Genomic DNA, 22,691 nt, shown 5'->3' with positions numbered 1-22,691 from the left:
TTTTTGCTGATGGATACTCGACTTAGTATTCGGTTTGATTTTCTGATATTACAGCAGACTCTTGCTTATTCGGATTTATACCCAGTCCCCCGTCAAGGAGAAATCCTCATGATATTCTTTCCATTTTTCGAATATCTCCGTAATTCGAACAAATAAGATTCCCCGTTCAAATTCAAATTAGCAAGAGACAACGGTATCTAATATCTTTTATTTCTTAAGGCACTTAAAAATGAACCTTTAACCATTTGAGGAAGGTGGTCAATTCTATAACAATACACTTGAAAATCGTCAAAGTGGAACTCACCAAAAAGCGGAATGAAAAATCCCGGTTTTTGGTGAGGTGCTCGCTATCACGTCGCGCGGTCCTTACAAATCGAGATAGCTTATTCGTTAGACCGTTTGTTTTCACACATCCCTTTAGCACGGTGTGCAGAAAACAATCACAATCTGATCTCAGGTTACCTTTATCCAGTTGGCAAGCGGACGCTTTCAAATGTAAAGAACACGTTTCTCCAGGACGCAAGAAGAAAGATTCTAAAAAGAAAAGTTTGAAAAAGGGGTTCATACCATGATATACAAATTGACAAATGTCCAGGTTTTCAGGTTTAAATAGTGACAAAGCAGTTGTCACCACAATAATAAAGTATTTAGATAAATATGACAAATCAGTTGTCACCACAATGATAAAACATTAAAAAACAGATCTTTATCTAAAATAGAGGAGACATCCTCTAACAACAACAGACAACAATTCTTGAGAAAATCTCTAATAAATATGTTAAAATACCCAAAAAAGAAACACCTTATTAAAAGAAAATCTGAAAACTCTATCCCTAGAAATAATTTTTTCAATCAGTTGTTTCCATAAAGATTTCAATGCAAAATGGGCGAGCGAACAGAGCATACCTTTTGGCAATTTGACCAGTGTCTTGGGATTCCATAGTTTACTATAACAGGTGATTTGCTTCAGTGAAAACTCTACACAGCGCAATGTCGATGAGCCCTGAAAAATAAGAAAACTTTTCAAATACCACGCAGCCCGGTGTGGCATGTAAAACGTCAGTAAAAAAGCATTAAGATTTTCATAATATTAGTTGTAAACAAAATCTGCATTTAACGAACGAATGTAATGTTGTTCAGTATTAGGCTATTCCAGAAATAGTCTGTATAATGAGGTGGTTTGAAGTCGATGGTGGTCTGGAAAATAAAAAAGCCAGGGGGTCTGGTTTTTCGAATGTAAAAATCCAGGGTGATCGGTAAAACGAGGTCGAAAATCCAAGGGAGTCACCTTTCCCAAAACAAGCAACATGCTGAATAGACCTACCTAATGATTAACATCAGATGAAAATAAGAAAAAAGTGACAATAACAAAAATTCAGAATGCTTGTGTGTTGAATAATGTAAAATGGTAAAAAGGAATTTCCCCAAATACGAAAATCACTTAAACCATTCAGGCCCAAAAAACCTTTTAAGCTGTTTTTGGCTCAAATTTGCCCAAAAAGATTTTCCTTAAAAATCTGGCTCCTTCACATTTTGGGCATTGCCATTTTGCATCATTGTGCAAAAAATCAGAAAAAAATTATGAGTTAACATTGAGAAAAGCTATATTTTCTTATTTGGTTAAAGGGAATTCCCCCAAAATACGAAAATCCATCTTTTAAGGCGAATAAGAATTTTCCAGGAAAAACCACTTCAGCCATTCTTTAGAGAATCTTGCCCTCCATCTTTGTACAAAAAATCAGAAAAAAGTAATGACAGGATTTTGCACAAAGTCCAAAAAACCCTATTTTTAAACAGAATTTTGGCCCAAATTTGCCCAAATATATATTTTTTCGAAAATCGGGCTCCGACACATTTTAGGCATTGCCATTTTGCATCGTTGTGCAAAAATCAGAAAAAAATAACGAGTCAACATTGAGAAAAGCTATATTTTCTTATTTGGTTAAAGGGAATTTCCCCAAAAATACGAAAATCCGTTTTTTAAGGCGAATAAGAATTTTCCGGGAAAAACCACTTCAGCCATTCTTTAGAGAATCTTGCCCTCCATCTTTGTACAAAAAATCAGAAAAAAAAGTAAAATGACAGTAATGACAGGATTTTGCACAAAGTCCAAAAAACCCTATTTTTAGGTAGTTTTTGGCCCAAATTTGCCCAAATAAATTTTTTCTCAAAAATCGGGCTCCGTCACGTTCTGGGCATTGCGATTTTGCATCATTGTGCAAAAAATCAGAAAAAACTAATGAGCCAATCCTGAGAAAAGCTGGTAACAGACGGACGGACGGACGGACGAACGAACAGACGAACGGACATGGGTTAATTTATAGAACCTCCACCGGGGTACCAGGAGATAGGTCCAAAAGGACCTCTTCAGCATAGGGGGTACAAAATATCTTCTGAAACTGTCTGAAATAGCCCATCATTATAAGTTTTTTTTCGTTCTTATAAGTTTGCCTATATTCTTAGAGTTTGCTATTAAAAATACCAAAATTGAACCTTAAACCTAAAACAAAAGACGGTGTAATTAACCATGGACAGAAGAGCTTTGAATCAATATTTCATTTCATACCTGTGCTCTGTTCTCAATGTTCATCGTGAAAAGGTGGTCTTGTGTGGTCGAACTGGATATTGAAAGAAAGAAAGTGTCACTTTCTTCAAAAGGCAGTGCTATATAAAGCAGCTAAGATTTTCAATTTCTCGACAAAGTTTCAGGACGAAAATAGTTATACAGTAGACTCCCGGTTATTCGAACCTGCACTTATTCGAAGTGAGATGACGTCCCCCTTGGATCTGCTTACCCAACTTAGGCAAAAACACTCTCGGATATTCGAACTTCAGTTATTTGAACTTTCAGTTATTCGAAGCGATTTCTATTCCCTTTGGAGCACATTATAGGCAAAATCACCCTCAGTTATTCGAATTTTTCTTATTGGGAGATCGTCGAGTGAGAACATTGATTTTCTGCGATTAAAATACTTTTTCCTTAAGAAATTAGGTTTCAATATTCATGGCTATATTATATCGATATTCAAGCAATTTCTTTGTGTTTATTACGTTCAACTGAACCGCAATGCCTCAGATAAGTGCCTCAAATTAAGGTCAAGTTGAGAATCTTGCGGGAAATGAATTTTTCAGTTATTTGAACTCCCGGTTATTCGAAGTAAATTCCTATCCCCTTTGGGAGCTTCGAATAACCGGGAGTCTACTGTATGTAAGAAGTACGACGATCAACATTTTCATTCAGGGGGACTGTATTCACTTGATTGCTATAAATAAGCGGCAAAAGTCAAAATAGACCTTTTCATAAATTACATCACGAGTAACGCTTACCCACCTTTTCAAAACATTGCTATGGTAACTTATTCTCAGAGAAGAGTTCCTTAAAAGTTTGTAAAAGTAACACTTAATTACTCAAGAAGGGATTTGATCACCTTCGCAATGGTTTCAAAACGAGGCAGTCGTTACACATTAATGAGAACTTACGTATCAGAAGAGGTCTTTGTTTCTTTGGCAAAGCTCTTTTGCATTGAAGTCGTTATACTCAGCGTGCTTAAAGTCTGTATTCGTATCATTTGTTGCAATAAGCGATAAGGCACCTTTTTCACTGTCTCCAAAGGTTCGTAATAGAATAAAAAGTATATCTCGTGTACACCGGGGCTTAGCGCGCCGTATACGGCGACATCTAACATAACTTCTTCGCCCGGTTGTAAAGCGTCATTCGCTACGGGGATTTTTAATACTCCGTTAAAGGTATTGTTCAAGTTTGCAATGTTCATTTTGGAGGGCTGAGCCGAGTCTCCTTTCTCGGCTACCGGGTATTTTGATGGTTGTTTATTATTATCACCATCTGATTTGCGACTACCGAACGCGAAAGATTGCGGACAGCTACAGATAAGGTGTAAATTCTTCATCGGTGTTTGACCGGTGTTTTTGAACGTAAATTGCGACGTCTGTGTTTCTCCACACAGTAAAGTTACCGGAAGATTGCTCATTGTTACCTGGATGCGGAAAATTAAAATACTTTTATCGACGACAAATTCAAGCTCAATGTTCAAAGCAAAAATTTTCTTTTCAGACAGAAAATTGACCTTACTATAGAATTTCGCCCCGATTCTCAATGCTGAATGTTGAGAAGGAGACCCATCTGAAACGGACACCTTTGATCATCGAGAGTTCTATCAGAGCTGTATTTGTCACGTCTTGGTAGACATTTTAAACTCTATAAGTTACGTTGCGGTAAAGTAATCGTCGATACGAACAGAACCAGACAGAGCAAAGTCCAAGCTAGACAACAATACTATCTTACATCTAAGAACGGTAGACTTGGTACGATTTGTAGTTCCAAGCGTTTATCGATATCATATGTTTTCATGGCTTTCTGTTGTTTGGTGTTATTCAAACGTGCACCTTGTATAGACATCATTTGAATGCCGTACACACCCACTGTGTTCAGGGCTGCTTGCTGGTGTTCATCCAGCTCCTATGAGAGAGAGGAAAGAAAGTTTTTATTCAATAGTACAGTATATGGCCCCCAAAACGGAGGCGGCCCCCAAAACGGAGGTTTTCATTAAAATGAAGACTCTGACTTGTAAATCTATCAGAATTAAACGATTTTTGTTTATTTTGAAAGAATGATGGTTATACTTAAAAATGAGCATGTTTTTGCCGGTTTGAGACAGATTCAAAATAACATATTTACGTCTAAAGGAAATATTTTAACACCAAAATTAGATAAAAATTGCATATAACTCACTCTAGTTCCTTGGATATTGAAAATAAGTTATGAAAACGGGGTATAGGAAACTTTCTAAACCTAATGCCGTTCAGAAAATGCAAATACATCTGTGACTTTAGAGGCTGCGCAAAAGATATAGCATCTTGAAGGTCAACCAGTATTTTGGAGCCCTAGAATCAGCATTGACAAAACCGAAAATTCTAAATATGAGAAAAAGAAAAAATCTTGGAATTCTATTCCTATCACCTTGAGTTAATAGTTTATAACAAAAAATTAACATTATATATAAAATTTTTCGCTGAATCAGCAAAAACGGCAAATTCTGTAATTTTTTTGCAAAACAGTGCCGTAGCAACTGGGGGGGGCTATGCCCCCCCCCCAATAATCTTTTCAAAAATGGTTATTTTGCAAAATGCAAAGTTTTTCTTTTTTAATTTGTCATAATTGTCTTTATTGTGCATGTTTTGAGTGTATTTTTAAGCAATCCAGAGCTCAAATTTTCAAAATTTCCCCCCTCGGGCCAAACCATGGTTCGCCCTCGCGGTGTCACTAAACTTCAGCCCCCCCCCCAATATGAAAATGCTTCCTACGGCACTGCAAAATATAGGAGAAGTATATCTTTAAAGCTTAATATTTTCAGTTTCAGTTAAGCTTTTTTTCTAAAATTTTCACAGCTTATTCCATACACGAATGGAACTATTTTCAAAAGAGATTTGTTTTCAAAAACTTGATTAAGACGTTGTTAAATCAAAATTGCCATTTTGAAAACTTCTAAATTTTCAGTTTGGACTTTGCAATATCGAAAATATTGTAATATTTCATAAAAATGATAAATTTTACATCCATCGGGTCGTAAATTTAAGGGAAAACACAAATATGTTCATAGTTTTTCCCCCTATTACCACTGGGCTTAATAATTTGATTTTAACTACACCTCCGTTTTGGGGGCCCCAAACCTGCATTTTGACAACCAGGGGTATACTGTAAAAATTTTATCAAATAAATTTATGCATAAAACCCTCTAAATCATATTTCAAAACTATGGTAAAAATTTTGTATTCATATCTTAAAGATATCTCGAGAAATCGCTAAAATTTCAAACCTCCGTTTTGGGGGCCATTAGAAAAAAGCTACCTATCTTTAAGCGATTGAAAAATATTGTTGAGATTGAAAAATATTGTTGAAATTGAAAATTTTGAAACAGAATATCCAGGAAATAAAGTAGAGATGTTAAAGGTTTTCATGCAGCAAAAATTTTTGTAAAATATCTTTTCCTCTAGATTTGAGAGAAATTTCAAATTTGATCACCGTTTTGGGGGCCACATACTGTAGTTTTTTGGGGGAAAACGAATGCACACTTCTCGAGGGAAATCAATGGAATTGCGGTCCACGTTTCCAAATGGAACTATTACGACATCTACATACCGGGTGTGTCACAAATAAGTTGACCTCTTTGATTTGATATTGTAGGCAGTAGAAAAGAGATTTTTCAAGGATTGTTTCGAAATCATTCAGAGGAGAGCCTAACTTAAAATTTGGTGTATTAATTTTTAATTTTACTTCATTGGTTCAAAAGTTATGTTCAAAAACCTAAAATGTCAATTTTAAAATATGTCAAAAGAGGCGAAGGGTAACTTATTTGTGACACACCCGGTATGTAATATGTTTTCCAAAAAGACCGTTTTCAAATTTGATACAAACCCACATACACACACATGCATACACTAATCATGTCTTAAGAAATTGAAATATATCGGCAACAACACTTTAAAAACGACGTTTACTACAATGATTTTAATAATTTTAAGAAGATTATATTATAAGAAGAGTATATTAGAAGAATCGTTCATTTTAGAAATTTTGAAACTCTAATTCCAAAAGGAAATTAGTGCATTAATACGCGGAACAGGAATACCGGAGAATGGCAGAATAATGGTCTCCCCGAAAAATACCGGAATTATACCTGACCACTTGCAGCAACTACAGTCAACTTTAAGACTGACATATCCGCAAAACCGTTCTAGGTAATTGCAAGTATTAGGAGCTTTAGCTACAAAATCGAGTAGGACATGAGATTCGAACTAAGAACATCCAAAGACTTAAAACGTATAAATGGTAGGGACAATAAATGTGACGAAAGGCGATATCATTCGCAACTATATTTCTCTCCAGATTTCTCGTTTTTGAACGTTGGTTTGCAGTCAAATTTTTACTATATTCATGATTATGCACTATTGCAATGTCTTCTGATATTACATCACGGACCCGACAGCTGTTTGGTTTCAAGTGACGTTACGTCACTTACAAACAATCAGCTGTAGGGTCTATGGTGTGATGTCGAAGGCATGGCAGTGATGCATATATAATGAATAAATTGTATGTTCATTTTTTTGTTTTAGGACAAGACCAAAAGGTATTGTGAGGAAACGCCATGGAATGAATACCTGTTTGCTTGTTTCTTCGAGTGATGACGTCACACCCACGCTGCTTAAAGTGTATTTGACACCCAGTATCTGTATTTGTCCAGGTTGTTTGATGCAGACACGAAGACAAGCCTGTGTGAATACATAAAGATTATACAGTAATATGGGTGTTATATGATAAAACGTACGATAATTGTTACGGGGTAATATCAGTTTGTACAATTTGTCCCTTCCATTTTTTTTTTTTTACAGTCTGAATTAGTTGTCCAGCATGCAGACTAATAAAGGATTAAAAATTAATTAGCGAATGGGGAAGGGGGTGTCCTCTTTTTGCCCCTAGGCGTCTGCTTTCATTATAGAAACAATTTTTCTTTAACTATATCATGGTTTTCACCAGGCTTAAAGAATAGAGTCGATATTTAGAACAAAGAGAACAATAAAACAGTAAGATAAAAATAATGTATGATTGTCTATATGGCCAGGCGGTTTGCTAACCACCATTTTCGGACGCGGCTCTAGGAATTGGGTCTCCGAGTCGTAAAGATTTCAAAACATAATTTAAATCCTCCTTAAGTGTAGTCCTATGAGATCAAAAAATAAAGTCCACGGAAATCACTAAAGCAAAGATTTCTGAAAAAAAAAAAAAATAATTCAGTGACGGTTGAGAAATTCATAACGACTTTTCAGCCCGATCTTGATGCTTACCGGTTTTTCTTCTAAAGGTTTCAGGAAAAAGTTTTGTATAGTTTCAGCCTCGATCGTTTCGGGACAGTCGTTTTCCTAGAAAAACATAACATAAAATAATTTTATGTTAACACACTGTGGATATGATTTGTAAAGACTGCCATTTGAGTAATAGTAATAGTTATCGGACAGTTGCGAGTACAATATGAGAAATATTTTACGAGTTCCGATATTTTCCCGTACAATATTTAGATTGCTTTTACCGCTACATAGCGAGCACCTAACTAAAAACCGGGATTTTTCATCCCGTTTCTTAGTGAGTTCCACTTTGACGATTTTCGAAAAATAGAAGCCTTTCAAGTGCTTTGACGCAAATTCGATTATTTTACTACTGCGGGAGCTTCAAAAGTTAAAAGTGACGTCAAAAAATCGAATGTTTAGAGCCCGAAAACCCGGGCTCAAAACATTCGAAAAAGTAGCAAAGTGGAATAGACGTTAATTGCGTAGAAAAAACGCGGGTGACGTCTAGTATAGGCTAACCGCTACAATGCAGCAACATCTTTTCGTCAATTTATATTTTGCACATGTAAAATACATACAAGATATATATTGTACTCTTTTTAACCAATCAGATTGCAGATATTTTTTGGATCGCCGATAAAATGATAATCTTTGAATAAGAATGCCTAATCCTTCTCAAACTTAATCTCGAAGAAGGTAAAAAAATACGTGAACAATTTTTCATCATTCAAAAATAATAATAATAAATTAAGATGGAAAAATTGTTACTTTGTTATCAAAAGGTTCTGGCTCTTCATCGTTCGTTTTGTCCGGTGTAAATTGCCATAGCAACGTCAAATTCAATAAATTCAATGGGATTTTCAGCGGGTTACGAAACACTATCTCGAAAGCGAACGATTCTATGGAATTAAAAAAGTTACGTCGTTTCAGAGCGGTAATTGGATCACATTTTAGTCCATGTTTCGGGTCTTGTAGTTTTACATAAGAGATCGCCTTTACAGATTCAAAGATTTAGTTTAAAATGGAGGAAATTACGTAACTTAAGAAATAATTCATGATATTCATGACATAATGTTTTCTACGGAAATACCCCGGTTTTAGCCAGTAGTGGCAAATTTAAACCAGACAAAAGTTGTATAAAAATTTGCCACTACTAGCAAAAAATCGGGGTCTTTCCGTGGAATATGAATATCACGAATTAAAAACCTATTATATCGTTCAGAGCAAACGCAGTTCTGGTGTCACCTTTACAAGCTACTGTTGCTGGATTTTTGTTCTCCGTCGACGACGATAAACATGGTGTGAACGGTTTGAACGGGTACGGTAAGCCCCCAGTTACATGTTGAACGATTTTCTGTTCAATTTGTGACCACCGCTCGGTGTACTCTTTCGAATAATTCTTTTGGAAAGTGTAATTCCCTGCATGCACCGTTCGCGTTCGCTTGTTGATAGACGGAGAATTTGTTGCTGGTGTAGGTGGTGTAATAGGACCCTTATAACAGGTCAAACAGCGTGTAAGCTGGGCTTTAATGTTCGGTAACGGTAATTCGGGAAGTTGGAATTTCTTCGAATTGTTTTTCTTGGTTTCTAAATATTGCTAAGGAAAAAAAAACAAGAGATTTTTGAATCATTTACTTTAAGGGCAGAAACTTTCGCGTTTTTCGCGATTTTGATCCTTTTTCGCGAAAGTTTCTGCCAGGTAAGAAATTAAACCTGAAAAACGCGAAAGTTATTTTTCGCAAAAATAAACTTCCCTACTCAGTTTTGCACTGTTTGCTAAATTTTTGCGTGTTTTATGAGTTTTTGTTACCAAATAAGGTAAATTTTATATGAATTGGCCAAAGTTCTATCTGTGAAATTTCGGCTAAAACCATAATTCGCGAAACTTTCTGCCCGCGAAACTTTCTCACCTTTATTAGATTCTAGAATGCTTCAATAGCTAGATTTTGACGAATTAAAGATAATAATGCCTGTCTCCATAAGTATGCATAAACATCTATTACTAAAGGTTAACCCAAACGAAAACGAAAATCCCTAAGCTGATTATGAAGTTGATTAGTCTTGACTTTTATATGGAAAGAAATCAAGAAAATTACTTTGAATACAGCCAGAAATTCCCTTAGATGAGAAGCTTGCTGAGATGGTGGTTGTTGGCTCTCGTACAGAAGCAAACATTTCAACGCTATGTGAGCGTCATCCAGGTTTCCAAGGTTAAAGGATTGACGACCGATCACAAAATTCACGTGGTCCTAGAAAAGAAAAGGAAAATTCTCTTTACATAAAGTTGACTCTTTTTAATTCGATCTTCATGGGACCAAAAATTTTCTTCGAATTAGAGAAAGATTCAAATTACAATTACAATTAGGTCGTGGAATACTGGGTGGGCCAAAAACATGTCAAGATTCACCTTTTCAACTCTTACTTAGTTTTCAAAATATTGCTATGGTAAATCTAATTGATTCTCAGAGGACTTCATAAGAACTTTATTCATTTTTTTACGTAGTTTACTTAAATCATGAAGAGACCTATTTTGCGAGTAAACGGAAAGTAATTTTCCAAACTTTTTCAAAAATTTTAAAACTCCCAAGACTTCGACTTTTGACGCCAAAGAAAGTTCAATTTGTAATGTTCTTTAGAATTTATAATCGAATAAAAAAAAAAACTAATTACCTCAGCTAAGTGCCAACCTTTATCTTCGTAGATCTGCAATGCATTTATATAACATCTCAGGGTATGCTTTCTCTAACAGAAAAGAAAGTACGGATTCAGTTATACACTTGGTTTTTTCCCTCCTGTATAGTCCAGCTTTATGATGTTTGCTTAGTAATGATAACACCATTACACAGTCTTTCGATATTACATCACGGACCCAACAGCTGATTGGTTGTAAGTGACGTAAAATCCGCCAATACGTCACTTGCAAAAAATCAGCTGTTGGGTCCGTGGAAGACATTGCAATGGTGCTTATCATGAATAGTGCCAGAATACTTGTGCTGAGTCACTGTAAAGGCCGATGTCCACTTTTGTGCGAAGCGCGCGAAAGATTTTTCTTAACCGTTTTTGCCTGAAGAAAAGATTACGTCATAAAAAAGTTTCGCGCGAACAAAAAAAAAGTTGAAAGAAGTCCAACTTTTTTCAACCGTTACGTCAATTTTGACCAATGGAATTGCTTCTTTTTTCACTCAACCAATGACGTTACAAATAACGTGAAAAGTTTCGCGCGCTTCGTGCGAAAGTGGACACCGGCCTTAACGGTGACCAGCTAAGATCACGTGACAGTAAGCACTATAATATCGGTGTTTTATGATAATACCATAATTATTTAGTACATGATAAAACATAAGTTTAGTTCAGTTGTCTTGCATGTCAGACTAGCAAAATAACAAATTTACAACAAATTTATTAAATACATAGCCTTGTAATCTTAAGCTAATTTGATTCAGTCACTAGAATAAATCTGATGGTAAGTTGTGGCTTAATAACAGTATCATAACAGTATTCTAAGGCAAACTTGAAATCCGTCCACATAAAAAGTTTTTAAAGTGCCGGAAACTTTATTGCCATTAGCAGTGTGTCCTAGTCTTGTGAATATGGGCATAGTTAACTAGGCTATTTAAAAATACATACCTGTGCTGATTTACTGTAACGGTGACCAGCTAGGATCATGTGAAAGGCGTATTTGCGAACCATGGGCGGTTTGTTGTTCAAATAGCAATGTGCAGCTTGTTCGAGCAGTAGAGCACTTCGAAGGTCTGGATCCTAAAAATGAAGCAGGCGTTTTATTTGTAAGAGCAAATCATACTATAAGAACATAAGGCTTCAATGGCAAATATATTTTTAAGAGCTGAAGCTTTGTGGATTTTCTTCTTAGGAAATTGCACAAAAATAATCATGAAGTAATTTGCATAAAATCATTGCGATCTTATTTTCAATCCAAATATTATTGACAAGCTCCTACAACGTCACATAAGCATCATTATACACTTTTTACATAAATTATGTCATGAGCAACGCTAACCTCGTTTTCAAAATATTGTTATGGTAATTGATTCTGAGAGGAGAGGAAAGACTTTAATCTTTTTATCAAAATAAGAGTTGAAGACTAAAGGGAACTAATTACCTTGGTAACGGTGTCAAAACGAGGCAGTCGTTGCACTCAAAATAATTAATGAAAAGACCTAATAAACGTTTGTGAGCCTTAACGCTTTTGTATAAAATGAATAAAAATTCATAACAGTTTTTTCGGAATACATTCTTAATGTGCGAATAACGTCAGTTAAAGTAATTTTTCTATTCGAAAACGAGGCTTACAATGATTTTGAAAAATTAATTGAATTCCAGACAGAGATTAGTCGAGAAATATTACACAAACAGTAACATTATGTGACAAACACATACCTCATTTGTGAGCTTGATAAATTCGTTGGCTGCATCAAGATTTCTGTTTCTTGATTTGAACGTCTCAGTGCTGAGGAGACAAGCTCTTGCTGCATACTCTGGCAATCTATGGTAATACATAAATCTTTAGCATAATCTGAAGTGTTCAAAGTAAGTTTTTTCGTCTGAGATGGAAAATGAATTTTACATAGTAAAATTAGCAACATATTCTTGAAATTTTGGTGAATTATGCCGAATTAAGGGACGGAAAAACCTCTTTATATACTTCGCTGAGATGGAATAACTTTTAACACTGTACAGTAATTTCCCCTAGTGGGCTTGCTTTGACTGGACATAATAATTGGTTGTGATCAACGAAAATAGCGACCTGTTGATGGAGAACGAAGACGGCGAAGTAAAAACTTCAATTGCACCGACAATTCTTTGTTTTGTTTTTTTGAGTGGCAAAGATTTCAAAATCCGTCAATAACTTTAATTGCAATACAGCGCTGGTGTGTAAAAACCACACGGATCTGAAAACTTATGGCATTAGTTTCGATTCTAGGGGCTAGGTGTTACACTTCATCGTAAACAAACCTTTTTCTGGACGTATATTAAAAAATCGCCTTAAACCTAAAGTCCATTTGCTTTAATTGTGCATTAATTTTGCTTTAAACCTGTCATTTCTCAACAAATAGTGCAATTCTAACATATTATATACCGTTGAAAGGATAATTCAGATTACTGTAACTAAATTAGGTATGACAGAGGTACTTTAAACCCTCTCAATTTCAACTATATTGTTATTTTTCCCGTGAACTTTTATTCTCCAAAATGATAATAGTGCTCTGAATTAACTTTTCATCGATGTATAATTTGTTAGAAAAGAAGCATTCGTTTAAAAAAGGTAAGCGTAAGAAAAATTGGTGCACTTTTTTAAAACAAATAGTTTGAAATATTCTGTACCTGCAAGTATTGAGGTAGGTCGATATGCAAGCTTCGAAATAATGCACGGGATAGTTCTTGTTGTTTGGAGTTAGGAATGCTGATATGGCTGCCATTTCCTATGGATAAAGGAACAAATATTATTATTATGATTCAACCAGCGACAATGTTAAATCAACAAACTTATCTCCCCATCAAAAATCAATTCCTGTATAGAGGTTGTTTATCCATGATATGCACAATTGCAATGTCTGCCACAGACCTAACAGCTGATTGGTTGAAAGTGACGTATTGATTAATCTAACGTCACTTACAATCAATCAGCTGTTGGGTCCGTGATATAATGTCAAAAAACAATGGCGCATATCATGAATAGCTTCAGGTCATATTTTAGAAATGCAGGACAGCGTCCGTTGGTGGCTAAAAAGGGTACTTTTTCTTTTGTTTTTTCTGCTAAATTGGCTGTTTTTACCAAAATTTTAGTGTTTTCAGGAGAGGCAGCGTCCGAGGATCGGACGCTAAAAGGGTATGAAAAAATGGCCTGAGCTTTAAAGAGTAGGTGAGAAGGGTGATGGCTCTATTTTATGAGATATTGATTATTCAAACCCCTTAATTCGTACCAAAGAGCCAGCGAAATACAACCACGCGTGATCATTATTGAATTCTCTCTTTGCTGAATGATAGGAATTGTAAGCCAAGTCGTAATGTTGGACGAGGAAGGATAGATCACCGAGTCGCCTGTGCTGCAACTCTACCGAATCCCGCTGGTAACTGAAACAGATAGATAGATATCGAATTATGTGGAGCAACACAAGAAGGGACATAAGTGATACCGTACTTACTAATGTTAATCCAATTGTCTATCCAATAGTCCGCTCAACAATCAACACTTCTCTGAGTACTTATTGGTTTGTTTGACTCACATCATAGTTTTGACCCACGAAAAAGTTCAGACCGGGGGGGGGGGTCTATCGACTCAAAGCTGATGGGGTGATGTATTTCTAAAGCTAAATTTGAGTTAGTACAGTGTAACTTAAAAATTTGGTTATCCATTTGACCATTTATTCTCTTTTTATGAGCTTTTAAAGTCAAATATTCACTTTTCGGAAAAACCTTAGGATTAGATGGTCATTTGAACCAAAAACCCTCTTACTGGCAAGACGGAAATGATATATTTGTATCTCAACTGGACGGATATCCGTCTACAGACGGAAAAGTTGCAACACCGATTCTGAATCCGTTGCTCATTTTTAAAATGTTAACAATTTTGTAATAAAAAATTATGTTTTGTATAAGAAGCAATTGGTATCAATTGTTACCAAAGCTCTGACTGTGGAAAAAGTTAGTATTGTGTACTAAGAAGAGTGGTGGTCTAATTTTTTGGAAAAAAATCCAAAACTCAAGTCAGTACCCTAAGGTTAAGTACACTGAGTTGGTAACCCCTGATACAACTAATCAGATTGATTTGATTGTAGAGCAGGCTTTTGGAAATTTAGCTTCTTCCTTTAGCATGCAGTACATGGCCCCCGAAACGGAGACGGCCCCCAAAACGGAGGTTTTGCTTTAATGAGCCATATTGGGACTGTAAAACTTGGAAAAGCTTCAGATTCAATCCTAACACATTTCTTTGAGTCCGAAAATATCAAAATTTAATTTTTAACAGAGCTAATTTCCTTCTTCTTTTTTTTTAAAAAGACATTTTTAGTGATTGTTTTTTGACAATTTCGATTTAATTGAATCAAAGTTTTGGGGATCACAACCACCGTTTTAACAACCATTTGTATGAAGATAAATAGAAAAGTATTTTTTTTTAATCGCGTAATACATTGATTTCATACTCATTGAAAGTAATTTGATGTTGGTGCTATCCTTTTTGATCAAAATATTTCGAAAAAACTAAACCTCCGTAAGTTTACGGCTGAGCTTATAAATACATACTTAGCTGACGAAGAGCTTGATCCAATAGTTCCTCCTTGAGTTTTGTTGCCACCAAACCACTTCTTTGTCACATTGAAAAGTGATTTGTGAAGTCCTCTACGATTCAAGATCTGTCAGAATGAGAAGATTGTAACATTAGTAAACCGGCATTCCAGAGGAAAAAGTACGCAACCTCATCCTTTTTGGACTAGGTACCAATTATGCAAGTCTTTAGAAATACAAGTTCGTTACTATGAGCTCCAGAATAGTAAAGCTTAAAAAACACAAGTAAACCAAACATCCTTTCAACGCTTTTTATAACAGTTGCTTTTTGGGTTGAGTAATGGGTTATTCTTAAGACCTGGTCAAAATTGAGGGTAAAAAAACTAAAAAATTTGACCTGTATAAAGCTAGTTTCAAAACAACTGCAATATTATAGTATACTCTTTTTCCGAATACATTAACTGTAAAATCAGTGATACTGTACCTGTTCAGAAAGATTTCTCATCAGCTTCTCGATATGCGGCAACAAGCCTCTAACCGCAAACTCATAAACAAAAGCTTTAATCTTGTCCTGATCCACAAGTGTCATGCACTGCCCTCGTTCCATTCTCCTGATTGGTTGTGTACAGCTGGTCACCATATTGTATGAAAACTGTCTTAAACTCCGCTTGTATTCTTCAATCTTTTGAGACCTCTGTGAGAGCTTTGGTGTGACCTGAGAATGTTGTGGTTTTTCCTTGCCTTGTTGTTGAGCCTCGGCTGCTGCTGAACTTAAAGGATCACTTATGGTTTCATCTTCATCTAACGTATCATAATGGGTACTAGTTAACGGGTCGTTGAAACTTAATGAACGTTGTGGAGCTTCTGGTCTCTCAGCTATTTCCTTGTCAATGCTTTCAAGTTCTGATAAGATTTTCTGTTCTTTTTGGTCCATGTCTTTTTGGTTGACAACAGGTCCTGGAATGTCTTTGGTGTCATCAAAGTCTGTCTCTTCCATGTTCTACAAAATCAAATTGATACATAATATGAATAAAGCCCGTCCATTCTTGAATGATGCAGGGGGTACTGGTTAATATTGCCAGTCACACATTAAGCTGACTGGCAAACCTTTAAAACAATTTTCTAACTTAAATTATAAACCTTGAACTTTCATGTATCCTCAGGCTTGAAGGTTTGATATCATAAAGCAATTTACACAGATAAAACAAAAAAATGATCAATATCTTTTTTACCAGTGTTCCATCATCGAAGGGATATGCGTAAGCACTCCATGGTTCGGATGTTGTGGCATTGGTTGCAGTTGGAAGCATCTTTTTACGAGAATTGATTTGCAGTAGGAAGCAAGTATGGTTTCCATATACGGACTTCATGCTCAGAAACGTTTTTTCAGCTCTAAAGGAAAGATATTAATAATTTTAATGTATAGTGAGGAATCATCATCCATTATTACCAAACATGTTTCAGACTTTTAAGAGACTTTTAAGTCTGTTTTCATGACATAGAAATATCTAAGAGCTAGTGTATTTGTGAGTATCTTTATAAATTTCTGAGCTGTTGGAACGAAATGCATATGGAATTTGAATCATTCATTTGGAAATCGAAAATCGATTAGCATATCATACACACACACACAACATGCAAATCTATCAGGATGTAAAAGCATGAATTACTACTTATTATATAAAAGGGAATAGTGGGCAAAAAGGGAATAGTGGGCAAAAAGGGTCTGTACCCTTCCTTTATAAATCTACCCCTCCCATATTTACTATTCCCTCTTTTAGCAAAATCTACCTAAAAAAGTGCATTTTTTTAGCATCCTAGCACACATTGCTAACATAATATAACTTACTTTGAATCGTCTCCTTCTGAAACATCATGGAGCAAAACATAGTATTTGAAAGTTGATTGGTCAAAGAAATGATACGAAGCTTTCTGTCGTTCTGCTGAATTCTGTATACTGTTTTGACGCGCACTCAATGCGGCAAATGCGTGCATAGGGTCTGGATGTTTTGTCGAGACAACCAATATACAAGCTAGATAATCTCGCATGAATTCATGTTCTAATGGCTGCACCAGCTGAAAGAAGCAATCTCTGTAAGCCTCAAACCATGGTGTCCTAGCTAAAAAGTAAAAAGTAACATTGCTTCTCATTGTGTCAATGATTGAAAACATGTTTTTATTATGATTTTTCAGTATTAAAACGACAACAATGATTCAAAAATGAAAAAATATTTTTTAAACCTTTAAAGGGTACCTGAGTAGATTAAATTTTTTGTGGATTAATTTTGCGAATTGCCCAAATGTTGGCAAATTGTAATCTACATAAAAGCTAATCTACTAAGGGTAAATAAAATTGTAAACAAAACAAATTTTATGAATATACCAATGTTTTACTAGCTGCCAAAAAATAATTTGTCAAAAAGTATTAATAACAAAATCTCATACCAGATGATTGTTCTTCGATAGTTAATCCTGATCTGAGATCAACTTGAGAAACAGATTTGCTGACGACTTCTCCTAGAATCTTATTAATCAGTGCAGGTGGTGGGCGCGAAGATTGAATATCAATAACACGTATTTTCCATTTCTTGACAGGGACGATGACACTTGGGTTGACAGGGTCACGAATTTGAGCTTAACGAAAATAAGCATACGAAATAATAATAGTTGGTGATTTGAGAACTAAGGTACCACAGGGTACCACGAGGAGTAAACTATTTAGAATATGGATTGTATACTGTCGAATACTGATAAAAATAACTTTCATATTCTTTGCAAATAATACAATGATTGAGTAGTTTATTCCATAATTTGGACTTAACAGTATTTTCCATAGTTCAAAACCAGTTGCGGAATAGCATTCCTTAGATGGGGATGCCAAGAAGGGTTAAATGTAGCAGCTCTACAACAAAAATGAGGGTAATGACTCACCATCCGAATCTAATTGACAAAATGGTCGTACAAGCTCCACAAAGGAGAGATTATTTTTTTGACAGATAGCCTCCGCATCCTCACTGGCCAGAGCACCAACCACTGCAGGAAAGACACTGTTTATGAACTCTTGCGGTGTCTGCGCACACCTGGCCATTTTGTTATGGCTATTTGATTGGCATCATTGGTATTTTATACTTTAATTTCGACTTTTAGCTTTGACATCTATAAACGAATATTATAAGGATAGAAAGTTTGTTTTACATTGCTTTAAAAAAGAAAAAGAAACAAGAAACAAAACATCAACTTCACCATACCACCTAGAAAAATATAGTGTAACTAAAAGTTAAAAATACTTTTATTCTTGATCAGTGAAATATAAGAACAATTGACAGTGATGTTTTAATAGTGATCTTTAAATTATTTTGAACAATATTACACAAAAGAAAAGAACAATCTTAAATACTATGAGTCTTCATCATCTATTAACAAAACTGGTAGACATTCTGTCAATTGCCAATGAATCAATCGATAAGTCTTTGCATCTACTTCATTCTCGATTAAATATTGTCTAAAAAATTTTGAGTGTGTCAACAGAAACTCAAGCCTTTGGTTTTGTTTAAGGAAATCAATCTGATCTAAAAGCCTCTCTTTGAAATTATTTGGTAGAGTATCACTTTTGTATTCAAATTGTTCAAAAATTTCATCAACGTAATCCATCTTTTTTATGTAGCATGGTTTTTGGTCTATTTCAATGCTCTCCACAGCTTCAAGAAAAGAAAGTTTTTCTCTATCAGTATCTGCTTTGTGTTTTACGACATGTCTCTTGACAAATTTATTATATTTTTTACTGTCATTCAACAATAACATAAATTCTTTTTTGTAGGGCTCAGGAAGTTTCTTTAGAAAAAGTTCAGTTTCAACTTGTAGAGCCCTCTGATTGTCCATCACTTCTTTACTTTTGTTGTTTTCTTTCTTCAATTTTGGATTGATTTTGTTTATTTTTGGCTTATAACTGGCTGATCTTCCTAAACTTTTAGTGCTAGTTGAGCCTTTAGGAATGGCTTTCTTTGTAAATAGCTCAACTGATTTCACTCTTGCAGAGCTTTTAGATGGTTGCTTAGCATCTTTTGTTAAAATCAGCTGCTGGGCTTTTATTATCAAATCATCAACTTCTTCAAAATCGACAGTTTCAAGTTCTATTTGTGTCTGGTGTACAATTTCCTCCTTCTTAATCTCTTTCTTCATGACAGAATGAATTTCAAGGCGTTTCATTGCTTGATGAATCTCGTCACAACAGTAAACCAATTTCATTTTTTTAGCATATAACTCATCAATGAGCTTTCCAAGATATTTTTGGTAACCTTCCATACTGTAAATGGAGGAACAAAAGCTTATTACTTTAATACCAATGAATCAACACTTTTAAAACTTTTTCAACTTTTAAATGCACTGTACGATAGACCCTGTTTTTATTTAAAATTTGGAGGTTTGATGTTTCACAGAAAAGTGCTACCAAGGGTTATTTTGGGGCCCACATCTTCCGAATGACTTTTTTGTTTGCCTTGAATTCTTGAATTTTTCAACCAAAAATACATTCAAATATTTTCGCTTTTGATTCTCTTAAACAAGCAAAAAAAAATTCCACAATTATATATTTGACTATCAAAAGTTACAGACATTCTTGTTTGCACTGCCAATTATATCTGGATACACTTGGTTATATTTTCCAGATCGAATATTTCAAAATATTTCAAATTATTGAATTTTTTTACCCTCAGCACCTAGTTTCCCATCCAATTTTTCTTTCGTTTCCCATGATGCCATCTTTTGCTATATTTTTCTAATAATGTGATTGTTTTTATTTATAGCCGCCATCTTTATAGCATAAAAACAAAGCTTTTCTCATGCGAGTGCGCTTCTCGTGTACCGTGAGATCGGGTAACTTGCATCAGTGGAGGCTAACATGCATAGACCTCAAATAAATGACCTGGCTGGTCATCATTAGATTTCTATATAAACTTCTCTCAGGGATTACTTGTCAATGTACTCTTAGGTGCAAAATAAACGGGGGGGGGGGTTGGAAAAATTTTTCAAATTAAATAAACGAGGGGGACCTAATTACCGGGGGGTTGGAAAATGGACCTTTAAAAACCCTAAAAAGGGTCAAAATAGACTAAATTTAGTCTTTTTAGAGTAAAACAAGGAACTTTCCTTTTGGTAGCTAGAAATTTTCAAAAAAATTAATAAATGGGGGGGGTCCTAATAAGGTCCGGAGGGGGGGGGGGGGGTTGGAAAAAAAATCGAAAAATTAACAAGCGGGGGGGGGCGTTTATTTGGCACCTAAGAGTACATATGTACACATGTGTTGTGTCAACTTGTCAACTTGTCAGCATTGTATTGTTATGTTGTAAAAGGAAAGATAAAAGAGGTATGACTAGCCTAGTTTCTAATCAAGGTCCGGGGGGGGTACTAGGTTTGCGTTTGTGACGGGTATGTCCGAGCCGAAAATCGAAAATCGAAAATCAACCCTTTGAGAGACAAAATTTTGGTGATTTTGGGAACCTTTGAGAGACTTTTTCCTAAATTTTGGTCAAAATTTTTGGAAATTGTGACCCTTTGAGAAAAAAATTTTAGATTTTCGTGATTTTGGGACCCTTTCAGAGACTTACTTTTGAATTTGTACCCCTTTGAGAGACTTTTGAGGAATGAGAAAAGGTACCCTTATGGCTTGCACATACCCGGCACCCATTTTGTCTAAGTACCCCCCCCCCGGATCAAGGTATAGGAGTTTAAGCTTAGACTGCTTGTATGGTTTAAAAATGGAATAGCCCATTATAATTATTAAAACCTACATACAGTATAGACGGTGTCAATTGAACAACTTCGAACAAAAATTGCAATCGAACCAATCAAACGTAATCGAATAAAGTACTTTTGCAAAATGCATCGAAAAATTCCACTCTTTTTGGCCTTTTTTAATTCAATTGCCTTGGAAATTCAGACATTTTCTTCTCTTGCCTTGGAAATTTCGAATTTTGGTGAAAACTTTTGCCCTTGGTGATCCTGTGTCGTCCGCCCCCATGTTACAGACAAATTCTGGAATGGCCCAATCGAACGTAAGCGAAGCAATCAAACAGCAAATCCTGGGTAATATTCGATTGCGATTCGATTGCGTTTGACAATCGAATTGCAATTATTCGTTTGCGTTCAACTGATTTGGCATTCGATTTGTTCGATTGACACCGCCTGGATATAATCAGTTAGTATAGTGGAAATATCCAGTGGTGCGCGGACCTAGGTGGGTTCCGCCTCCCCCGTAGATCTTTTTCTTGGGAAGTTGATCTTCAAATTAGTTTTCAAGGTTGGCTTGGCTCAATTTTTTTTATCTATGGCTCAAATTTTAGGCAATTTCTCAAAGTTTTTGAAAATGTAAATTTCATTAAAAAGCGCCGGGTTATTTTTTCATGAATTCCTTTAGAAGTTTTGCGGCACATTTTTTTGCTTGAGAGTCAAGTAAACGATATAGCGCTTTTGCAGCATTAATCTTTGATACGCATTTTGGCAGGACGCTAGTGTGACTAACTGTTTAATAAGTGAATCCAGACCCGATCAATCGAACTTGTCGAACCAATCGAACAATCAAACTAATCGAACCCCATCGAACGATTAAAGTTCGATTAAAAAAATTAATCGATTGACTCTAAGATTTTTTTAAAGATTGTGAGTGTTCGATTAAGTTCGATCAATGGGTTTCAGTTCGATCAGTTCGATAAACGAATTTTGTTCAACAAGTTTGTGCTGCTCCGCCACTGTATATTAGAATCTTTTCAAAGCCGAATTCGGAATAGACCTTTTTTTAATGAGGCCACCCTGTTGAATAATTATGTAGTCCAGCAAAAAAAACAATGATATAGCAATGCATAATTATTATAATATGCATGAAACAGTAATTATGCATGGCTGTAGCATTGTTTTTATGCTGGACTACATAATTATTCAACAGGGCTGCCTCTTTAAAAAAAGGTCTATGTAAATCGGTAAATTACTTCCAATAACGGATTACACACTTTTCCTGTATCCTTTTAGCGCCAGAGGGGGTTTGTTGGGGCGAACGGCGTAGTTTTCCTCCACTCGGCCGTGCACGAAATCGCAACAGAGGGGCTAAGGATTTTATTCCGGATAGACAAATATCCGGGTAAATAAACGTCAAGTCCAGGAACTGTCGAAATTGGCAATCGTGTGCCAGGACAAAGTTTTTGCAAGCGAGGGAAGATATGAGGATTTTTAATATCATCGAACTAATCAAATTTTTTTACTGACCGAACTAATCGAACTGCTTTTGCTTCAAAGATTGTGAGTGTTCGATTAGGTTTGATTAATTTTTTTAATCGAACTTTAATCTTTCGATGGAGTTCGATTAGTTTGATTGTTCGATTAGTTCGACAAGTTCGATAGATATTTTTTCAAAGAGGCCACCCTATTGAATAATTATGTAGTCCAGCCATAAAAACAATGATAAAGCCATGCATAATTACTGTATCATGCATATTGTAATAATTATGCATGGTTTTATCATTGTTTTTCTGCTGGACTACATAATTATTCAACAGGGTGGCCTCTTTGAAAAAATATCTAGAGTACCCTGCCCAGTTGGC

General features: G+C 35.4%; 1 protein-coding gene and 1 long non-coding RNA gene across 2 annotated transcripts; both read right to left on the bottom strand.

The window, feature by feature from the left end:
- Window positions 1–467: 467 nt before the first annotated feature.
- LOC136823861 (uncharacterized) lies at window positions 468–2,618 on the bottom strand. Its single transcript, XR_010849077.1, has 3 exons — window positions 2,567–2,618; window positions 907–1,003; window positions 468–534 (listed from the first exon to the last, which is right to left on the bottom strand). It is a non-coding gene; the product is annotated as an uncharacterized lncRNA (long non-coding RNA).
- Window positions 2,619–3,476: 858 nt separating this feature from the next.
- LOC136823967 (trafficking protein particle complex subunit 8-like) lies at window positions 3,477–18,255 on the bottom strand. Its single transcript, XM_067080124.1, has 18 exons — window positions 18,034–18,255; window positions 17,548–17,736; window positions 16,952–17,222; window positions 16,335–16,494; window positions 15,587–16,102; window positions 15,121–15,230; window positions 13,803–13,953; window positions 13,204–13,301; window positions 12,259–12,364; window positions 11,488–11,619; window positions 10,531–10,602; window positions 9,957–10,109; window positions 9,106–9,457; window positions 8,629–8,759; window positions 7,861–7,935; window positions 7,177–7,287; window positions 4,304–4,477; window positions 3,477–3,995 (listed from the first exon to the last, which is right to left on the bottom strand). The coding sequence occupies exons 1-18, from the start codon at window positions 18,188–18,190 to the stop codon at window positions 3,477–3,479; spliced, it is 3,477 nt and encodes a 1,158-aa protein (XP_066936225.1). The 5' UTR covers window positions 18,191–18,255.
- Window positions 18,256–22,691: the final 4,436 nt, after the last annotated feature.

This window comes from Clytia hemisphaerica, unplaced genomic scaffold, assembly GCF_902728285.1.
Source record: "Clytia hemisphaerica strain Z4C2 unplaced genomic scaffold, Clytia hemisphaerica genome assembly, whole genome shotgun sequence".
In the NCBI taxonomy this organism is placed as follows: Eukaryota; Metazoa; Cnidaria; class Hydrozoa; order Leptothecata; family Clytiidae; genus Clytia; species Clytia hemisphaerica.
This window is presented reverse-complemented; position numbering and strand designations above follow the sequence as displayed.